The sequence below is a fragment of the Poromitra crassiceps genome, assembly GCF_964638095.1.
Source record: "Poromitra crassiceps genome assembly, chromosome: 12".
Lineage (NCBI taxonomy): Eukaryota > Metazoa > Chordata > Actinopteri > Beryciformes > Melamphaidae > Poromitra > Poromitra crassiceps.
Genome location: NC_139632.1, coordinates 33,927,164 through 33,947,560, shown reverse-complemented (window position 1 = coordinate 33,947,560; position 20,397 = coordinate 33,927,164). Strand labels below are relative to the sequence as shown.

The window sequence follows — 20,397 nt, the reverse complement described above, 5'->3', positions numbered from 1 at the left end:
TGTATATGGGCAAATGTGAGAATCGGCCAGGAGAATGGATATCACTTTGTTGTTACTCACATGCATGCACTGCACGGGGGACGGCAGTTGCGCTACGGGCAGAAGGGAAGCCTCTACCCCGGCGGCCTCTCACCAGGCAAGACCGCGGCTTCGCTAAACCCCCGCCTCCGGCCTAGCGGAGCCAATGTTACACGCAACTACAAAGGGCTTCCCGAGGAGCAGACTTTTTCTCCCTCAAAACAATTGAAAACCACCGTCATGTTAAAGCTGAGCAAGGAGATCTTGCCTGACCAATCAGGCGTCTGCAGTGTTTTCACGTCACCGTATGGTCCACAGCGCTGGAACCTCAACAAAGCAGGGAGCAAAACTAGCACGACTCAACCCCGACTCAACCCGGGCTGTCCACGTTTTTGATCGGTGGAATGCGACAAAAAAGTGAGACGAGCTGGGCGGGGCCGCTCTGATACCAGCGGTGGAAATGGGCCATTGGTATTTTGGTGGCTTCCACCCATTCAGTAAGCTCAAGTTTGGTCAAGCTCTTTGTTCGTGTATTCCCAAACAGTCCTGATCAAACTCTCTCATTGATCCTGATCAACTGATCTTAACGAAGAAGCAGCTGCAGTCTCATTAAAACCAGTCAGTCGTGTGTGTGTGTGTGTGTGTGTGTGTGGGGGGGGGGGGGGTCGCCTGTGGGGAAGGGGCTACCCAGGCTAACCAGTGTAGCGAGCGACCCAGTGCTGCTGAGAAACGATGAGAAAGCCCCAGGAGATGACACGCCTGGTGGGCAAATGATGGCTGCAGGCAACGCTGCTAGCATGGAAATAGACGAGTGGGGTTAGACACACACACACACACACACACAAGCGCACGCGCGCACACACACACGCACACACACACACACACACGCACACACACTTTTCATTCCTGTCTCCATTTAGCTTTACTTTAAGTTCTTTCTATAGGGATTTAAATGACAAGAGACATGGTGGGCTACATCTCTGCTTGTAGTGGCAAAAAAGCTTGAGAGCGGGTTACAGCGATACCGGCTTTGACCTCAGCATCTGTGAATCTGTCAATGTTTGCTCTTGAAAGGCATCTGCAACGCCACAGCTCAAATCAATGACATTAGAAACACACGCATTTTTATTTTTGTATTGTGTTTATTTTGTCATAAATTACAAGCAACTGTGAACGGTAAACCCTCTCTCCGGATTTTTTTGGGGGGGAAACAAGGCTGTGAGTCGGACATACTGCACCCGTTTCTCCAGGTGGTAAAAACGAAATAAAATAGGAACATTGGAATGGGGGTTATAGGAAAAGCCCAAGTATTCCTCCCTAGGCTGTACTATGTACTACGTCAACAGCGGTGCTCTGAGCAGCGCTCTGAGCATGAACGCCTCGGCCCCAGCGCGGAGTGCGCTCCCGGTTTGCGGAGCGCCGCCTCGCGCTGCCTTCCCTAAGCTTAATGGCCACCGGTGTCAGTAATGCTTAGGAATGTCTAATTCTACACCGAGAGCCTTTAAAGTTTGGTCGACAAGAGTTTCCCTGTGTGGCGTCCTGCTCATCCATTCATAATTGAACCACAGTAACCACGGCGACCCCACCTTAACAAAGGACCACGGACACGCCCCCCTCCCTTAGCCCACATGAAAGACCAATTAAAGAGGATTAAGGCGCTCCACGTCCACACACACATTAGCATTAATCAAAGACTCACTGTGCTGTGGTGAGCGTGTGTGTGTGTGTGTGCATGTGCGTGTGTGTGTGTGTGTGAACGGTTTGTGTACTTGTATGGATGTGTATGTGCAGCGGTGTTTATGGCTTTGTCTTTGCAATATGACAGCAAGCTTGTATTTGTATGTGTTTCATGAATGAATTAATTTTCAATAGACCAGATCAACCATACAGCAAAAAGTGTGTGTGTGTGTGTGTGTGTGTGTGCGCGTGAGAGGGCCAGCCTCAGTGTGAAGTCATATAATTGCTGCTGGTGTTTCTGATCAATACCACACCCACCTCCAGGCTCAGCCAATAGAAACAGGGTTCCAGCAGGGGTGTGGGTGTGTGTATATGCGTGTGCATGTGTGTGCACGTGCGCGTGTAGATACACACAAATCATTTGTGTGTATGCGTGTGTGCCATTATATATGTCGATGGTGTGTGCAAGTGCAATAAGGCCTGCTTGGTACTTTCGGTGGATGGTTGCAAAGATAACGGAGCCTTTTTTCCCGCTACACCAGAGTGAGAGTAAGAGCAGCCAGACTCTCTCCTGCGCTGGTACAGCATGAAATGGAGAGAGTCTGGCAAGCAGGACGGGTAAGCATACAAAAATACACCATCCATCTATAGCAGTTGTTCCCAAACCTTTTTTTTTTCTGGGGACCCACTTTTTAAAAATGACAAACCATCTGTGAAATCATTCGTTTCTGACCATTTTTGCATCACCTTCTATTATCTTCCGAAGGTACACCAGCCATTTTTAAGACATAGGCTACGTTTAGTAAATCATCATTTTGTTTCAGGGACGTTATTGAAAACATACACATCAAATACTTTATAAATGAGTCCAATGTCTCATTGTTTTTATTTCCTCTCAGTAAAACAATATACACATTTTAAATAAGACTGTGGAAGAAATTCTGCAAATCTATTTGGCGACCCAAATAAAATCTCCTGTGACCCACCTGTGCCTCCCAACCCAGTCTTTGGGAAACACTGCTCTATAGACCTCCCACAATGTGCAGGGTAGTCCAATATACTTCTATAGAACTCCCACAATGTGCAGGGTAGTCCAATATACTTCTATAGACCTCCCACAATGTGCAGGGTAGTCCAATATACTTCTATAGAACTCCCACAATGTGCAGGGTAGTCCAATATACTTCTATAGACCTCCCACAATGTGCAGGGTAGTCCAATATACTTCTATAGACCTCCCACAATGTGCAGGGTAGTCCAATATACTTCTATAGACCTCCCACAATGTGCAGGGTAGTCCAATATACTTCTATAGAACTCCCACAATGTGCAGGGTAGTCCAATAGACTTCTATAAAACTCCCACAACGTGCAGGGTAGTCCTATAGACTTCTATAGAACTCCCACAACGTGCAGGGTAGTCCTATAGACTTCTATAGAACTCCCACAACATGCAGGGTAGTCCAATAGACTTCTATAGAACTCCCACAACGTGCAGGGTAGTCCAATAGACTTCTATAGAACTCCCACAACGTGCAGGGTAGTCCAATAGACTTCTATAGAACTCCCACAACGTGCCGGGTAGTCCAATAGACTTCTATAGAACTCCCACAACGTGCAGGGTAGTCCTATAGACTTCTATCGAACTCCCACAACATCTGAAATTGATGCCAGGGAGTGTGACAAGGAAATAAAACGGTGGCCATTAAGGGCTTTGTGGTCGGGGTGGTGGATGCGTTTACGAATTGCCTTCGATGCCTACGACCGGTGTTCGATTCCCAGCGTGTTCAACGTAACTGTAAGCCACATTACACATTTTAATTCATTTTTTTCTAACCTTGACCAAGTCGTTTTAGTTGCCTGACCATAACCGTGACACAAGTGGTTCCCAGGGCGTTAAACAGTGATGTGTGGCGACCTGATCATAAACTGGCCTCATCTGACCCTGACTCCACCCAGCCCACCCTGTCTCAGAAAACACACACACACACACACACACACAATGACTGATGATGATGTGGTGTGTCACGTGTGTGTGTGTGTGTGCACTGCTCTGGTGTCCCTTACAAATCCTGCTGAGTCCAACTGATCATACACCAGACACGGTGTGTGTGTGTGTGTGTCTGGCAGAGTTCTATGTGTGTGTTAGGGATATATGAAACCAGGCTGAATTGATTGACCACAGTCTGAATGTGGAGTGCTGCATGCTGCGTCTCTCTCTCTCTCTTGGACATGGGTCTTGTCTGCCATCCCAAGCAGTGTCTGTGTGTGTGCAGGCCAGGGTGACCAGATCCCAGCAAACCAAAGGTGGGACAAACAGTATGTTTGTGTGGAACAATGTGGGACACGTTACAAATGCTGAGTAGGGCTGCAACTAACAATTATCAATCCAGCGCACGTATCGTGCGACGTTTCTAGTTATGAAAATTACTCAAATAAGAGTAAAAGTATGGCATTATAAAAATACTTAAAAAGTACAAATCCTCAAAAAACTACTCAAGTACTTGAGTACTTTCCACCTCTGGTCTCTGCACAGTCTCATCTGAATCTGAACACGGCAAATGTTCTGCTTGGCTTTCCGTCTCCTACCCAGAAAACCTTGCAGTTTGGGGTGGTGTCCGATAGGTGGAGCACAGTCTCAATCAAAGCATCGTCATCATCATCATCATCATCAATATAATCATCACAAAGCTGACATTAAATAACAACACGGTCCAATAAGGGTTAACACAAAAAAAAAACTTTATTTACAAAAGCCATTCTGGTGGAAGGACGTCATAACTTAAAAGACATAGCAGCACTGAGACAGCACGACGTTACATCAGAACAAAATAACACCTACTCCAACAACACATAACGACAACTGGACAGAGAGAGACACAGAGAAACAGAGAGAGAGGGAGAGGGAGAAAGAGATAAATATTTCAGCTTTCAACACCTGACTTGATGTTTGCGTCACCAGTTTCTGTACAAACCTGCACTGTGCAATTTTCAAAAGCGCAAGGAAAATAATAATTAGCGGTGTAATTGTATATTTACTGTCTTTATCAACAGCTTGTCGGCTTCTGTTAAAGCCCAAAAGCCACTGGGACTCTGGCTGTAAATAATACCTCAGAACTCCAAACATTCAAATCAGAGATTTCCGACTTCAAACATCATTGGATGATCGGAAAATACGAGCTCCAAATGTCCGACCTGGAATTCTGAGTTGGAAAACCGTTCAATTAATTTTTTTATTTTTATTATCCCATTTTGATCCCTCATTAGTGCTCATTTTAATGTATTTGTCCTGGTTGCTGCTCCACCCTCTGCCAATCTAGGGAGAGCCGAAACTGGCTCCATGCTTCCTCTGAGACATGGGCAGTAGCCAGCCGCTTCTTTTCACCCGACAGGGGAAGCTTCACTGGTAGGACATAGCACGTGGGAGGATCACGCTATTCCAACGAGTTCCCCTCCCTCCGAACAGGCGCCCCAAACGACCAGAGGAGGCACCACTTCAGCGACCAGGATATTGCATGTTTTGGTGAGGGGTTCCTACAGTATATGAAGGAAACCCCCAGGAGGCACGGGGAGAACATGCAAACTCCACACAGAAAGGTCCTTTTGACGACCCCACCCGGGCTGTGGGCACTCGAGGACATGCGGACGGGCACACACTCCTTCAGCGCTCACACAGTGTCCCAGGTGGGAATCGAACCCAGGACCTTCTAGCTGTGAGGCGACAGCGTGACCACTGCGCCACCGTGCCCCCCATTTTCAATTAATTTTGAACACGCCGGAGCTATGAGTCGTCTTAAACGCCACTTAAATCCTGAAGACTCGATGTGCGTGACCTTTAATGGTAAATGTATTGAGTGTTACAGTAATGGAAGTGGACAACAATACAGAATAATAACACTGTAGGCAGTACAGTTTATAATATCAATTAGACATTACCCACATACAATATCTAATTGGCATTATACTATACTATCTACCACATTCTGTCGAGAGTATATATCATGTTAAATATTGTCATTGTAAACAGCTCATCTGTCCGAATGTTGTGGCGTGAATAAAACTTCTGTTGAATAGAGCGAAGTAGATTTTAACTGAACATCACAGCAGCATAACATCAGCAGCTCTCTGACTTTACAGCACTGAGGGAGACCTAGAGAGAGAGAGAGAGAGAGAGAGATTTTGAGAAATTTGTCTAAAGTGGACTTGACACGGCAGCTCCAATCAGCACGCCAACAGCAATCCAACATGGCGGACCGCGACAAACTTTTTGTTGTTTGGCAAATAGCAAGACAGTTTAACGAGCAGAGCACCCTCCTTGCATATTTAAACGAAAATGAGGAGCAGCAACAACACATAAGGTAACAGATTATATTATACATTTTATTTTGGCACTTCATACTTTGGACTACATACTCCATGGTTGCGGCCATTGTTGTGTGACGTCAGACAACTGGTTCTTCCCAGCCTAGTGGGGGTCGATTTTTTTCTCCCAGTTTTCAAGTCAGAGCTCCCACTTTGAGTGCCGTTCCAGCACACTTTTCCTAATAGGAGGTCGGAAAATCCGAAGGTCCCAGTTGTCTGGAATTACCAGCCAGACTCTCTCCCGCTGCAGGGAGAGAGTCTGGCAATCGAGACGAGGCTTCACCAAACATTTGGGTTTGGCTGTAGTTACACTTTAGCTATGCAGTGTCCTAAGCACACCGGATGGCATTCAGCAGATTATAGAATGCTCATCCATAAGAGACTTGACTTGGACTTGTCCCTCCAAGACTTGAGACATGACTTTGACTCTAGCTCAGAGACTTGACTTGGACTTGCCCCTCAAAGACTTGAGACTTGACCTCTAGCTCAATTGGACTTGCAAAAAATGACATGTGAGCATCTCTGGTGTGAGGTGTGTACCTTCATGGAGACAGCTGTGTCCTCCTGTATGTCTCGTTGGTGATGGACAGTCTGGTCAGCCGGGCTCCGTAATAATCCACGATGTAGCTCGAGCCGTCAGACGGCCCCACGATCTGCACAGACAACAACAAGTTACTGTTACCACTACTGTTACATTACCAGACACAACAACAAGTCACTGTTACATAACAACAAGTCACTGTTACATTACCAGACACAACAACAAGTCACTGTTACATTACCAGACACAACAACAAGTCACTGTTACCACTACTGTTACATTACCAGACACAACAACAAGTCACTGTTACCACTACTGTTACATTACCAGACACAACAACAACAAGTCACTGTTACCACTACTGTTACATTACCAGACACAACAACAACAAGTCACTGTTACCACTACTGTTACATTACCAGACACAACGACAAGTCACTGTTACCACTACTGTTACATTACCAGACACAACAACAAGTCACTGTTACCACTACTGTTACATTACCAGACACAACAACAAGTCACTAGTTGTGTTTCCATTACCCTCAGAAATGCGCAAAATCTAAATATCGCAATAGAAATTGGGTAATGGAAACACGTGAATTTCGAAAAACCTCCCAAATATCGCAAAAAGTTTTTTCGCTCTCATGAGGTGGTTTTTCAGACGTGTCGATATAGCAGTTTATCGCAAAAGTGTAATGGAAACACATTTTTCGCATTTGCACGTCATGTGACCCATATTATCCCTTGGAAAAGGAGCGGAAAATAAGTTTGGTAAGTAAGGTTCGATAGCCGTGTCAAAACCTCCGCAGCAAGTGGAAAACTTTGAAGCAACGCTACCTAGCAGAAAGACGAGTGTTGTGCAAAAGCGTAGCCGGGCAAATTAGATAATGTTTAATGGCAGAAATCGGTCCATGGTGACAGCAGGCTGCCTGTGTGCGCGCATTTGGCACAGCGGCGAGATGAGAGGATGAAAAGCACACACTGGTGCGGTGGTGCTGTCTGAAGTGAATACAGTGACTGTGAGTAGGCTAATACATTGCACACGTTTCAGGTGCAATTATAGAACCAAATCAGCCTTTTCCCCCCTCCATCTCTAAATCGGACCAGTTGTAGGCTATTAGGCTACCTTTTTTCCTCTGCCTGTCGCGCTGACTGCATTCACGCAGCCAGCAACATTTTGCGACTCATTTTCTTTTGAATTGATAATCAGGCTCGTTTATATGCATTGTAACTTCATGTTGGGATTTCCATTGACCATTGGTTGGATTTGAGCATGCAGGGGACGGGATATGGGGCAGATCCCCGTGCGTAATCACTGTGGCAGCTGCTGCAACGGGGAATCACTCAAACGCAACTTCAATGGAAACGCCTACAAGTCGCAATTGTACATTGTCGAAGTTGTAGAAATATCGCAATTCTTTTGCGAAAAACTGTAATGGAAACACAGCTACTGTTACCACTACTGTTACATTACCAGACACAACAACAAGTCAGTAGTTGTGTTTCCATTACCCTCAGAAATGCGCAAAATCTAAATATCGCAATAGAAATTGGGTAATGGAAACACGTGAATTTCGAAAAACCTCCCAAATATCGCAAAAAGTTTTTTCGCTCTCATGAGGTGGTTTTTCAGACGTGTCGATATAGCAGTTTATCGCAAAAGTGTAATGGAAACACATTTTTCGCATTTGCACGTCATGTGACCCATATTATCCCTTGGAAAAGGAGCGGAAAATAAGTTTGGTAAGTAAGGTTCGATAGCCGTGTCAAAACCTCCGCAGCAAGTGGAAAACTTTGAAGCAACGCTACCTAGCAGAAAGACGAGTGTTGTGCAAAAGCGTAGCCGGGCAAATTAGATAATGTTTAATGGCAGAAATCGGTCCATGGTGACAGCAGGCTGCCTGTGTGCGCGCATTTGGCACAGCGGCGAGATGAGAGGATGAAAAGCACACACTGGTGCGGTGGTGCTGTCTGAAGTGAATACAGTGACTGTGAGTAGGCTAATACATTGCACACGTTTCAGGTGCAATTATAGAACCAAATCAGCCTTTTCCCCCCTCCATCTCTAAATCGGACCAGTTGTAGGCTATTAGGCTACCTTTTTTCCTCTGCCTGTCGCGCTGACTGCATTCACGCAGCCAGCAACATTTTGCGACTCATTTTCTTTTGAATTGATAATCAGGCTCGTTTATATGCATTGTAACTTCATGTTGGGATTTCCATTGACCATTGGTTGGATTTGAGCATGCAGGGGACGGGATATGGGGCAGATCCCCGTGCGTAATCACTGTGGCAGCTGCTGCAACGGGGAATCACTCAAACGCAACTTCAATGGAAACGCCTACAAGTCGCAATTGTACATTGTCGAAGTTGTAGAAATATCGCAATTCTTTTGCGAAAAACTGTAATGGAAACACAGCTACTGTTACCACTACTGTTACATTACCAGACACAACAACAACAAGTCACTGTTACCACTACTGTTACATTACCAGACACAACGACAAGTCACTGTTACCACTACTGTTACATTACCAGACACAACAACAAGTCACTGTTACCACTACTGTTACATTACCAGACACAACGACAAGTCACTGTTACCACTACTGTTACATTACCAGACAGTGTTGTAGAACTCGTGACCCGTGACTTGATTCAGTCATTATATTACCAGACAGTGTTGTGGAACTGTTGTGGAACCTGACTTGGACTCTCTAAAATTATCCCTGATCGTCCGGTCGGGGGGGCGGCCGCAAATGCACGAGGAAGGCAGAGAGAAGAGAAATGCACCGCGACTTCACAAACGATGCTAATTCAAAAACACGAACAAAAAATTCAAAGAAAATCCAACAGAAACTCATTATTTAACTGCAGACGCAGATTTGGAAATTGCATAAGTTCATATTGTGATTTTGATCCGCTGTGCTAACATTAGCCTCTGAGTGATGGCTGCTCCACTGTGCTAACGTTAGCCTCTGAGTGACGGCTGCTCCACTGTGCTAGCGTTAGCCTCTGAGTGACGGCTGCACCAGCTGTACCAGCGTTAGCCTCTGAGTGATGGCTCCGCTGTGCTAACGTTAGCCTCTGAGTGACGGCTGCTCCGCTGTGCTAACATTAGCCTCTGAGTGACGGCTGCCCCGCTGTGCTAGTGTTAGCCTCTGAGTGACGGCTGCCCCGCTGTGCTGTTAGCCTCTGAGTGACGGCTGCACCGCTGTGCTAACGTTAGCCTCTGAGTGACGGCTCCCCCTCTGTGCTAGTGTTAGCCTCTGAGTGATGGCTGCCCCGCTGTGCTAGTGTTAGCCTCTGAGTGACGGCTGCCCCGCTGTGCTGTTAGCCTCTGAGTGATGGCTGCCCCGCTGTGCTAGTGTTAGCCTCTGAGTGACGGCTGCCCCGCTGTGCTAGTGTTAGCCTCTGAGTGACGGCTGCCCCGCTGTGCTGTTAGCCTCTGAGTGACGGCTGCCCCGCTGTGCTAGCGTTAGCCTCTGAGTGACGGCTGCCCCGCTGTGCTAGCGTTAGCCTCTGAGTGACGGCTGCCCCGCTGTGCTAGCGTTAGCCTCTGAGTGACGGCTGCCCCGCTGTGCTAGCGTTAGCCTCTGAGTGACGGCTGCCCCGCTGTGCTAACGTTAGCCTCTGAGTGACGGCTGCCCCGCTGTGCTAACGTTAGCCTCTGAGTGACGGCTGCCCCGCTGTGCTAGCGTTAGCCTCTGAGTGACAGCTGCCCCGCTGTGCTGTTAGCCTCTGAGTGACGGCTGCCCCGCTGTGCTAACGTTAGCCTCTGAGTGACGGCTGCCCCGCTGTGCTAACGGTGACGGCTGCCCCGCTGTGCTAGCGTTAGCCTCTGAGTGACGGCTGCCCCGCTGTGCTAACGTTAGCCTCTGAGTGATGGCTGCCCCGCTGTGCTAACGTTAGCCTCTGAGTGATGGCTGCCCCGCTGTGCTAGTGTTAGCCTCTGAGTGACGGCTGCTCCGCTGTGCTAACGTTAGCCTCTGAGTGACGGCTGCCCCGCTGTGCTGTTAGCCTCTGAGTGATGGCTGCCCCGCTGTGCTAACATTAGTTAGAAGTGCACTGCTCCTCCTCTGTGGAGTTTGGATATGAAGCGCTCCTCTCCTCTCCTCTCCTCTCCTCCTCTGTGGAGTTTGGATATGAAGCGCTCCTCTCCTCTCCTCCTCTGTGGAGTTTGAATATGAAGCGCTCCTCTCCTCTCCTCCTCTGTGGAGTTTGGATATGAAGCGCTCCTCTCCTCTCCTCCTCTGTGGAGTTTGGATATGAAGCGCTCCTCTCCTCTCCTCCTCTGTGGAGTTTGGATATGAAGCGCTCCTCTCCTCTCCTCCTCTGTGGAGTTTGGATATGAAGCGCTCCTCTCCTCTCCTCCTCTGTGGAGTTTGGATATGAAGCGCTCCTCTCCTCTCCTCTCCTCCTCTTTGGAGTTTGGATATGAAGCGCTCCTCTCCTCTCCTCCTCTGTGGAGTTTGGATATGAAGCGCTCCTCTCCTCTCCTCCTCTGTGGAGTTTGGATATGAAGCGCTCCTCTCCTCTCCTCTCCTCTCCTCCTCTGTGGAGTTTGGATATGAAGCGCTCCTCTCCTCTCCTCCTCTGTGGAGTTTGGATATGAAGCGCTCCTCCTCTCCTCCTCTGTGGAGTTTGTATATGAAGCGCTCCTCTCCTCTCCTCCTCTGTGGAGTTTGGATATGAAGCGCTCCTCTCCTCTCCTCTCCTCCTCTTTGGAGTTTGGATATGAAGCGCTCCTCTCCTCTCCTCCTCTGTGGAGTTTGGATATGAAGCGCTCCTCTCCTCTCCTCCTCTGTGGAGTTTGGATATGAAGCGCTCCTCTCCTCTCCTCCTCTGTGGAGTTTGGATATGAAGCGCTCCTCTCCTCTCCTCCTCTGTGGAGTTTGGATATGAAGCGCTCCTCTCCTCTCCTCTCCTCCTCTGTGGAGTTTGGATATGAAGCGCTCCTCTCCTCTCCTCCTCTGTGGAGTTTGGATATGAAGCGCTCCTCTCCTCTCCTCCTCTGTGGAGTTTGGATATGAAGCGCTCCTCTCCTCTCCTCCTCTGTGGAGTTCAGGGTGAGATGATCCATCTCTCGGGGCTGTCGCCGTCAGTTGGCTGCCTGCAGACCTCCTGCTGATCGATGTCCAGCCTCTATTATCTAAAACGCCTCCACAGGAAGCGCTACCCCCCCTCCCCATCCATCTGTCTGTCTGCCCCCCTCCCCTACCCCACAGTCCATTAGAAACTTCCAGAGCCATCACTCATCCTGATGGCGTGTGAGAGGCCCCGTGCTGCACCACGGAGGGAGGGAGGGATGGATGGATGGATGGGGTGGGGGGAAAAAATCGATACACCATAGTATCGCGATATTTTGCCTGATGATATTGTATCAATATTTGGACGCCAAGCATCGGTAAAAATTTTTTTTGCAGGCCATGCCATGCCACGCCAGGCCACCGGGCATCTGCCCGAAGCGCCCGATGGTGCAGTCCGTGCCTGCAGTGGCGTATTGAGAAGCTTAATAATGTAGCCTAGGTGTGGGGCAAAAACTAAAAAACACTGCATGTTTTACTTCTGGTGAGGTCAAGGAAAAGGTAGGAAAAGGAGTTAGGAGTGACAATATATCGAAATATCGCAATATTCAATATATCGCAATACTAGCAAACCGCAATATCGCAATACTATCGCATCGTGACTCAAGTATCGTTTTAGTATCGTATCGTGGGCATCTGGTGATTCCCACCCCTAATGGATGGATGGATGTAGGTAAATAATGACGAGCACCGCCTTTTTATTCATCAGCCCTGGTGGTGCTCTCACCGTCCGGTAGTTAGCCGCTAAAATATGAGGCTCGGGCGCCTCGTGCCACGCTTAAATGGAGCCTCCGGGAAACGAGCAACTCTTTATCATGAGTGTCACTCTTAAAAAGGACAGGAAACACATGCGTGCGTGCGTGTGTGTGTGTGTGCGTGTGTGTTTGAGAGTAAGCAACATACAGCTCATGTAGAGCGTAAGTGTTTTTTCGAGTTTAAATCATGGCTCTCTGAGGGCCTTACTCAGGGAGTTAATGTGGTTTCTCACTCACCTAACAAAGAGACAGACAGACAGACAGACAGTCAGACAGACAGAAGGACAGACAGAGATACATACAGACAGACAGACAGAAGGACAGACAGACAGACAGACAGAAGGACAGACAGAGATACAGCAGACAGTAGCTGACTGGTGTCTCACTCACCTGCATAGCGATCAGCATGAAGTCGACCAGACTGCCAATTCCACAAAACCCAACAGTACAGAACTTCAACAGACCTGAGAGAGAGACAGAGAGAGAGTGAGATAGTAAGAGAGTGAGTGAGAGAGAGACAGAGAGACAGAGAGAGTGAGATAGTAAGAGAGTGAGAGAGAGGGAGAGAGACAGGCAGAGCTGGTTCCCTGCTTGTATAAACAGCTTGTTGTGGTGTAACGTTCTCAGTCAAACTGAAGAGTGTGAGAAATGTAGCTAACTGTGACACAGTCAATGTCTGTGACATAAGATAAAACTACCTTTTCTTTTACAAAGCAGTCACCACCTCACATTTATTTGTCTGTAATAATAACTAATATTTTTCTATATATGTTCTCACTATATATATTTTTTAACAGACTAGAGAGAGAGAGAGAGAGAGCGTGCGAGAGTGTGTGTGTGTGTGTGTGTGCGTGTGTGTGTGTGTGTGTGTACCCAGAGCAGGATATCCCAGGTAGAAGCGGTCGGCTCCTAGCCAGCCCAGGAACAGAGACAGCGCCACAGCGACTTTATAGGAATAACCGCTCCTGAGGGAAGGAAGGAAGGAAGAAAGAAAGGAAGGAAGGGAGGGAGGAAAGGTTTAGGTTAGTTTGTGTGTTTATTTTCATATGATTTGTTTAGCCTGGTTAAAACCATCCTGATTTGTGACCTCACATCCTGTTTGGCTCTACGTATCAGTCTGGACTCCAATCAATCCACAGAGACTTCAGTGGGCGGAACTACTTGCCTTGACAGGCAACTCCTTCAGCCAATCTGCATCGCCAAACCCAAAGCAAATCCAGTGTGAAGAACGGCGAAAACGTCTTTTCCGCAGAGAAACTGCGCTGGTGCATACTACTCTTGTTCTTGTTTAATTGTTGTTATTGGGTCTATTTCTGCCATAACTGCACTTACGGCTGTTTACTCTGCTAACGTTAACGTTCCCGCTCGTTGCTTCGGGAGCAGCCATTACCGGTTTACCATGATTGGCCGGTTACATCATCAACTACAACACAGTCCCTGATTGGCCTGGTTACATCATCAACTACAACACAGTCCCTGATTGGCCTGGTTACATCATCAACTACAACACAGTCCCTGATTGGCCTGGTTACATCATCAACTACAACACAGTCCCTGATTGGCCTGGTTACATCATCAACTACGACACAGTCCCTGATTGGCCTGGTTACATCATCAACTACAACACAGTCCCTGATTGGCCTGGTTACGTCATCAACTACAACACAGTCCCTGATTGGCCTGGTTACATCATCAACTACGACACAGTCCCTGATTGGCCTGGTTACATCATCAACTACAACACAGTCCCTGATTGGCCGGTTACATTATAATTTCAGGAAATGGATGTGGGTGGCTGGAAGTTGGGACTCATCCGTGGAGCCAGAGCCACGCCCACGTCACGAGTGTCACATGGCTGTTGAGCTCCATTTAAATTCAGAGCACAGTCTTACGTTACATTTTGTGCCAGGTCTTCTTACCTCGTCACAAATACATGAAATTACTTAAAATGCCCGGCAGCCCGAAGGAGAATAATAATATAGCAACGTCTTTTCCACTTCATTGTACTTTTGCTTCACAAAAGAGGGAAAAAACAAAACAAAACATAAGATTGGATCTTTCACCCACGCAGCCATCAGTTTACTCTGTGATACTGTGTGTATGTGTGTGAGAGAGAGAGAGAGGGAGTGTGTGTTTGTGTGTGTGTACTCACACGTTCCTGCAGGCGATGGTTTTGTTGAAGCCCACCTCCTCCCCACTGAACCTGACCTCCGTCCCGTTAGACAGCCGACAGCTGATGTTAGGAGCTGGGAGGCACTCCACTACACACGCACACAGAGAGACACGCGCACACACACACGCGCGCGCACACGCACGCACACGCACACACACGCACACACGCACACACACACACACACACACTTTGATTTCACGGGGTGGTATGTAACAATCTGTTCTTTGTGATTGTTTTTTTTTCTATTCCTGCATTCTCTCATTTCTATATATGATACAAACTGCACTTATCTTATTGCATACTGCACACCACTTTTCATATTTTGATATATACCGGTATGTATGTATATATATATATATATATATATATATATATATATATATATATATATATATATATATATATATATATATATATAATTATTTTTTTCACTTCCGATCCGATTCCGATACCTGAATTTGGATATCTGCCGATACGGATATTATTCCGATACCGATATTTTTCTTGAATATACGGTATAGGCAAAGATTTGGCCAATTAAAGATTTTATACCTTGCAAAAAGCAGACGAAATTAAGAAAATATACAAAGCAAAGAAGGATACTATTATACATGGGCAAATTACGGCCAGCGTCCCCTGTGCGGCCCGCGCTGGAATTGCAGCAAAAAACAAACAAATATCCGATTCCGATCCGATTCGTGAATTATGTCAGTATCGGCCCCCGATACCGATATTGGATCGGATCGGTCCCATCCCTAAAAGTGATATCACTAGTTTACTATAATGTTAACTTAGCTACCGTGTTAGTGTGTGTGTTCACCTTACATGCTTTGTTTCTATGCTTTGTCCTGAAGTGTGACTGTCACTTGAGTTTGCTGCTGTGTGCCCAGCAGGTTTTGGAGGGCGAAGTAAGGAGCTAATTAGTCTGAGTGGGAGCAGGAGCACCTGGGCCCGGTGCCCTCCTCCTGGCACTGCATCACATCGTCTTCCACCTCGCACCCTTTTCACATCACTATCGGGAATAGACCCCTTTCACGGTGGCCATTTTGTGACTGACTACAAGGCAGGATCAACACAGGTGTACCAAAACATTAATTTGGGTTTCCAACTTCCTGTCCATTCAGAATCAGGTGTTCCAGTGCTGGGGCCCTAATTAGTGAGTTGGTTGCATCTGCGTTTACCCTGCCTTTTAGAGACAAAATGGCGCCTGTGAAAAGGGTCTATAGACCTTATTCGATAACCCCGGACGGTGCCATATTGTTGACAAACCGCAGCCGTAATGTAGTCTGGCCGAGCGTATAGCAACAGTTATGCCGTCGTCAAAGAGAAGTGATGAAAAAAATAAGTTTGGTCGGAGGTGCGGACCCCTATAAAAAACTGACTTCGAGTAAAGATAACTCATTATATTGCCAGGTATAACGTACCGGACATAATATAAATAACTACCTTGTGAATACAGTATTGCCATACACGTCTCAGGAGCTGAAGGCTTTCAAATCCCTTGAGTCCTATAACTATTTCATCTGTGGCAAATGGCTATTGGTCTGACATTTTTACTTTTGTGCCACCAACGACATCATCATCATCATCAAGCATTGTCTTGACAGCAAAGGTAAATAACCTTAACGTTAAATGTTTGTTTGATATGATCTGACGCTTGCTTGCATGAGCCCAATGTTTGCTACTAATGTTAGCCTCTAGTCTCTTTCCCTTCACGTTTGTGGACAGTAGCTAAAGGCTGAATTATGCTCACCCTGCCGTGAAGGGCGCGGGGGTGGAGCGAGGGGCGGGCGCGTCAAATTACGTAAATTTGTTGGGCGTGGTTATTCGCTAGCTCCAGCGGCCGCTCGCGTTGTGCATGATTTTTTTTCTAACAGCGCGAGCTTCTCTCCAAACATGGCTGCTTTCGAGCCACTGAACCCTGAACACTGAGCTGTGTTTTCACCACATTTCTTGACCCATGTGGTAGGCTATAAACTTAGATTTGCAACTGTTCGTTTTTAGTCATTTCACCAAGTAAATGTGTTGTGTTGAGAGCATGATTGAGAGAGATTAAAAGCAGCACAGAGTAGGCTATCAGGGCTGAGAAGTAAAAACGGCTTTCAGTAAAAACAAGTTTGGTGAGTCCTTCATGTGCTGATGTGCGGTCGTTTGAGAGTGAAAGCGCACTCAGTACTGCACAGAGTTTCATTGCGACTTTTGACGGGCTGTTCTCACCATTGTACAATACATGCTGATCACTTTCTGAGTATAATGGCATCTGCCCCAGCGCGAGGTCTCCACGGTGACTCACGGAGACTCGCGGGGCCCCACCCCCACGGAGCTTTGCTCGAGTATAAGAGCACCTTAACACCCGGGCTTTTATTGCTGCTATTACTACAGCCGTGAATTATTACACAGCACACTATCGCGGTTGTGAAATAGCTCCTGACGCAGTAAAAATGGCATTAAATAGGCTAGTAAGTAACGTTGGCTAGCGTCCTAAGCTATGACTGCTGTCAGTCTCTTTTAAACAGCGCGCTGCGGAATGTCAACAATATGGCGGCGGTGGGCGTGCCCGTACGTGAGTTACGTCAGTCGAATAACGTCTATATTTGTGATATATAACATAACATATAACATCATAACGAGTATTTTGATACCAGGTTTGCTGCTTTGTTCGTTGAAATACCCTTTTCTTGTCCAACGTGCATAAATAAGCTATTTACTTTTGTTTAAGTAACATTATTTTGAAAGTTTTAACCGGAAGTTTTCCAGCTCATCCCGAAAATGGTGGCTGAAGATATGCTCCCGAAGGAGACAGATGCACGCTTCTTCATAGCGCACGCCCGATAAAACTCATTCAAAACTTTGCAGAAGTTTACCGACTACACTGTCGTTTCCCATAACGTTAAGTCACAAGAAATGTGGAGAAAGAATCGCTTTTTGGGAGACAATCGCATCATGGTGATCACTATTTAGCTGCAGCTGTAACGTTAATCATACTGGTCAGTTTTCACTTTTTGGCAGAACACCGGACCTTGTAATCCGTGGATTTACGTTGGTGTAACAGTGATCATAAAGTAAAATGGATGATACTGGACAATGGACATGTATTGGAATTGAGCCTTCGCTTGTTTCACAACACTATTGTCTGCTCCGAAGCGCTAATGCCATCCATCCAACCATCGGAGATGCTGTCTGAGGTAGGCTTTAGACATTAGCTTAGCGTCACCTCACCTAATATCACAGTCAGTCAGTCCCTCTCCTCACATGCTCCAGGTAACGCTTTCTCCATGCAAAAATGCAAACGTTATGTGTGAACAGCCCCACACACAGCAGATTACCCCTGCTCTGTCATTACCATAGTAATCACACAGACCCGCCCCCCCTGCGCGAGTACTCGTTGATAAGGAGAGTACTCGAGTATTTAAATTGCTTACAATGCCCATCTCTACATATTACACCTGACTGATGTCCACATCTGATCTTTGGTTTACTTTACTTTTAGTTGATTTAATAAAATACTTATTTTGCCTTCACTGCATCTCTCCTTGTTTTTGTCATGGTTGCCCTATGCCGGGGCCGTGAACAGGGTGGCCGTGATGCCCTGAGATCCCTAAGGCCACCTTGGCAGTGCCCTGCTACCAGCCTGCTACTGTCAGTTGCTTTAAAAGCATCAGTGGTCTCAGTTTAATGTAGCCTGCCCTATGCAAAGGATGTGTCATTGGCTCATTTTAACACACATTTCAGAAGAATCGCTCGTCACGATGTCAATAGAGCAATAGACCATTTTCACGGGGGCCATTTTGTGTAAAAAAGGCAGGGTAAACACAGGTGCAAGCAAGACACTAATGAGGGTTTCCAACTTCCATGATTGGAATTTGGAAACCCTCATTAGTGTGTTTCAGTCCCAGCGGGCTGTGGGGGCACGAAGGTTTTGTTGAACGGACAACTGCAAAGCTACGTCACTGATTGGCTCCGCGTAGTGACGTCAACAGGCGGGAGTTTGAAGCAGTTCAGCAGATGATATCTGCTCTCATGAACACTTAAACCAGCCACTTGAACACTTGGCTTACGCTTACTGTGGAATAACTGTTACCGTGTTAAATGACTCTGCACACACTCACTATTTGATGTACATTTTTCGGTGAAATAACCGTGCAAACCTGACTCAAGCCCCATTCACAATGAACGGCATAACTGTGCAATATCTGAAACATCTGTATTTAAGCCTTTGTTTAGAATCCTATGTAGCGTATTTACACATTTACTGTACATTCCTTCATATATATGTATTTAAAATAGTCCAGACAGGAGAACTGTGCATCTCAAGATCCCAAAATCACCAGCACAATATAAGCCCATTGAAAGACCATCAACCATCATACTGGATTATTGTCTAGCCCTACTTTCTTTTTCTTTTCTTTTCCTTTCTTTATGTCATTCTAAATAGTTGTGGTCTGTGTATGTATTTATTTCTGTTTTATATTAAGCATAACATTGTATTTGCTTGTAATAATGCTGCAGTGCCCCCGGCTTGAACAGGCTGTGTAAAAGGGGCCCAGGTGAAGACAGGTGTGTGTGCGGTGTGAGTTGTGTCTCACCCCATGCTGTGGTCTCCCTGCAGCTCTCTGGCTCCTGGGTGGCTTCATCGATGGTCGGATCTTTACACAGATACCTGAGCACCGTCAAGGACTACTGACTGTTCAACTTGGTTTATTTATTTATAATTAAATTGTTACTAGTCATAATTTTATGTTCAAGTACAAGTTGTAAAATTGTGGATATCTGAAATTGAAAGTCCAATACACATGAATGGCCAAAGTGACATAATTAGTCCTAGCTATGCTATCTGAAATGTTCTTTTTGACCAGGAAGAATTGAACCAGCCTACAGATGTCTGCAATACACAGCTATCAAATAATAAAACAGTCACACATTTTAAGAGTTTTTAGACGTCTTAAATGTTGTTTTGACTATACAATCAAAGTTGTAGCTAACGCTATATCCTGAAATACACTCTCCCAGCCCCCACGCCAAACCTAACCTCCCCCCATGCCTAAACCTAACCTCCCCCAGACCCTAACCCAAAACCTAACCTCTCCCACCCCCACGCCTAAACCTAAGGTCGGCATTGCGGCTTCGACCGCCAGTCCGAATAATGGAAGTTAACGTTCGGAGTGGCAGGGCTTCGGAAAGGCAGACAGTTACCCACAACGGCACAACACACACAGAGAAGCTAACAGTTAGCATGGTTAAGCTAGCTGCGGTTACCCAGGTGGTCAGATCATAGTTATTGATATATGATTGATTGAAGGATACTGTCCCAGCCTCAGGTTGTCACAGCTGTCCGCCTCCTCCGCCAGCACGAGCCTCAGGTGACCGTAAACACAGGAAAACAGCACGCTCCACAGGCAAACAAACCGTCTGCAGGAGGCCACCATGTTGGAGTGGTCTGTCACATGACCGCTCTCATTCAAAGCTGCTGTCAGGTGCTGTCGGAAATGTTCAATGTTGACTGAATTTAACAAAACTCGGTTCATGCAACACATGCGAGACGAAGAAATAAACAACACTGATAATGATGAATAAAGATCTAATAATAATACTGGTGTCCTGGTGATAGTATAGCCTATAGGGTGGAGACTCTGGAGATGATGTGCCATGGCTGCAGTTACTGTATGGAAATCGCCCCCTCCATGGGCTCCCAAAATCATAGCCTGGGTAAACCCAGCCGCCACGTGACCTGCTCTCAGTCACTAGAGCAGGGTCTGTCTGAGAGAGGTCACTGGGGGCTGGG

General features: G+C 46.6%; 1 protein-coding gene across 1 annotated transcript; it reads right to left on the bottom strand.

Moving 5' to 3' along the window:
• Window positions 1-4,455: 4,455 nt before the first annotated feature.
• On the bottom strand, window positions 4,456-20,047 carry tm2d1 (TM2 domain containing 1). Its single transcript, XM_083647450.1, has 7 exons — window positions 19,920-20,047; window positions 19,202-19,275; window positions 14,595-14,703; window positions 13,316-13,407; window positions 12,833-12,906; window positions 6,597-6,709; window positions 4,456-5,844 (listed from the first exon to the last, which is right to left on the bottom strand). The coding sequence occupies exons 1-6, from the start codon at window positions 20,039-20,041 to the stop codon at window positions 6,599-6,601; spliced, it is 582 nt and encodes a 193-aa protein (XP_083503576.1). The 5' UTR covers window positions 20,042-20,047; the 3' UTR covers window positions 4,456-5,844; window positions 6,597-6,598.
• Window positions 20,048-20,397: the final 350 nt, after the last annotated feature.

Coding starts and splice junctions, on each gene's coding strand:
- tm2d1 (XM_083647450.1), bottom strand. CDS start 20,041: ATGGTGGCCTCCTGCAGACGGTTTGTTTGCCTGTGGAGCGTGCTGTTT. Junction 14,704..19,201: donor CAGGGAGACCACAGCATGGG/GTGAGACACAAC, acceptor GTGCGTGTGTAG/TGGAGTGCCTCCCAGCTCCT. Junction 12,907..13,315: donor CCTGGGATATCCTGCTCTGG/GTACACACACAC, acceptor TCTCTCTCTCAG/GTCTGTTGAAGTTCTGTACT.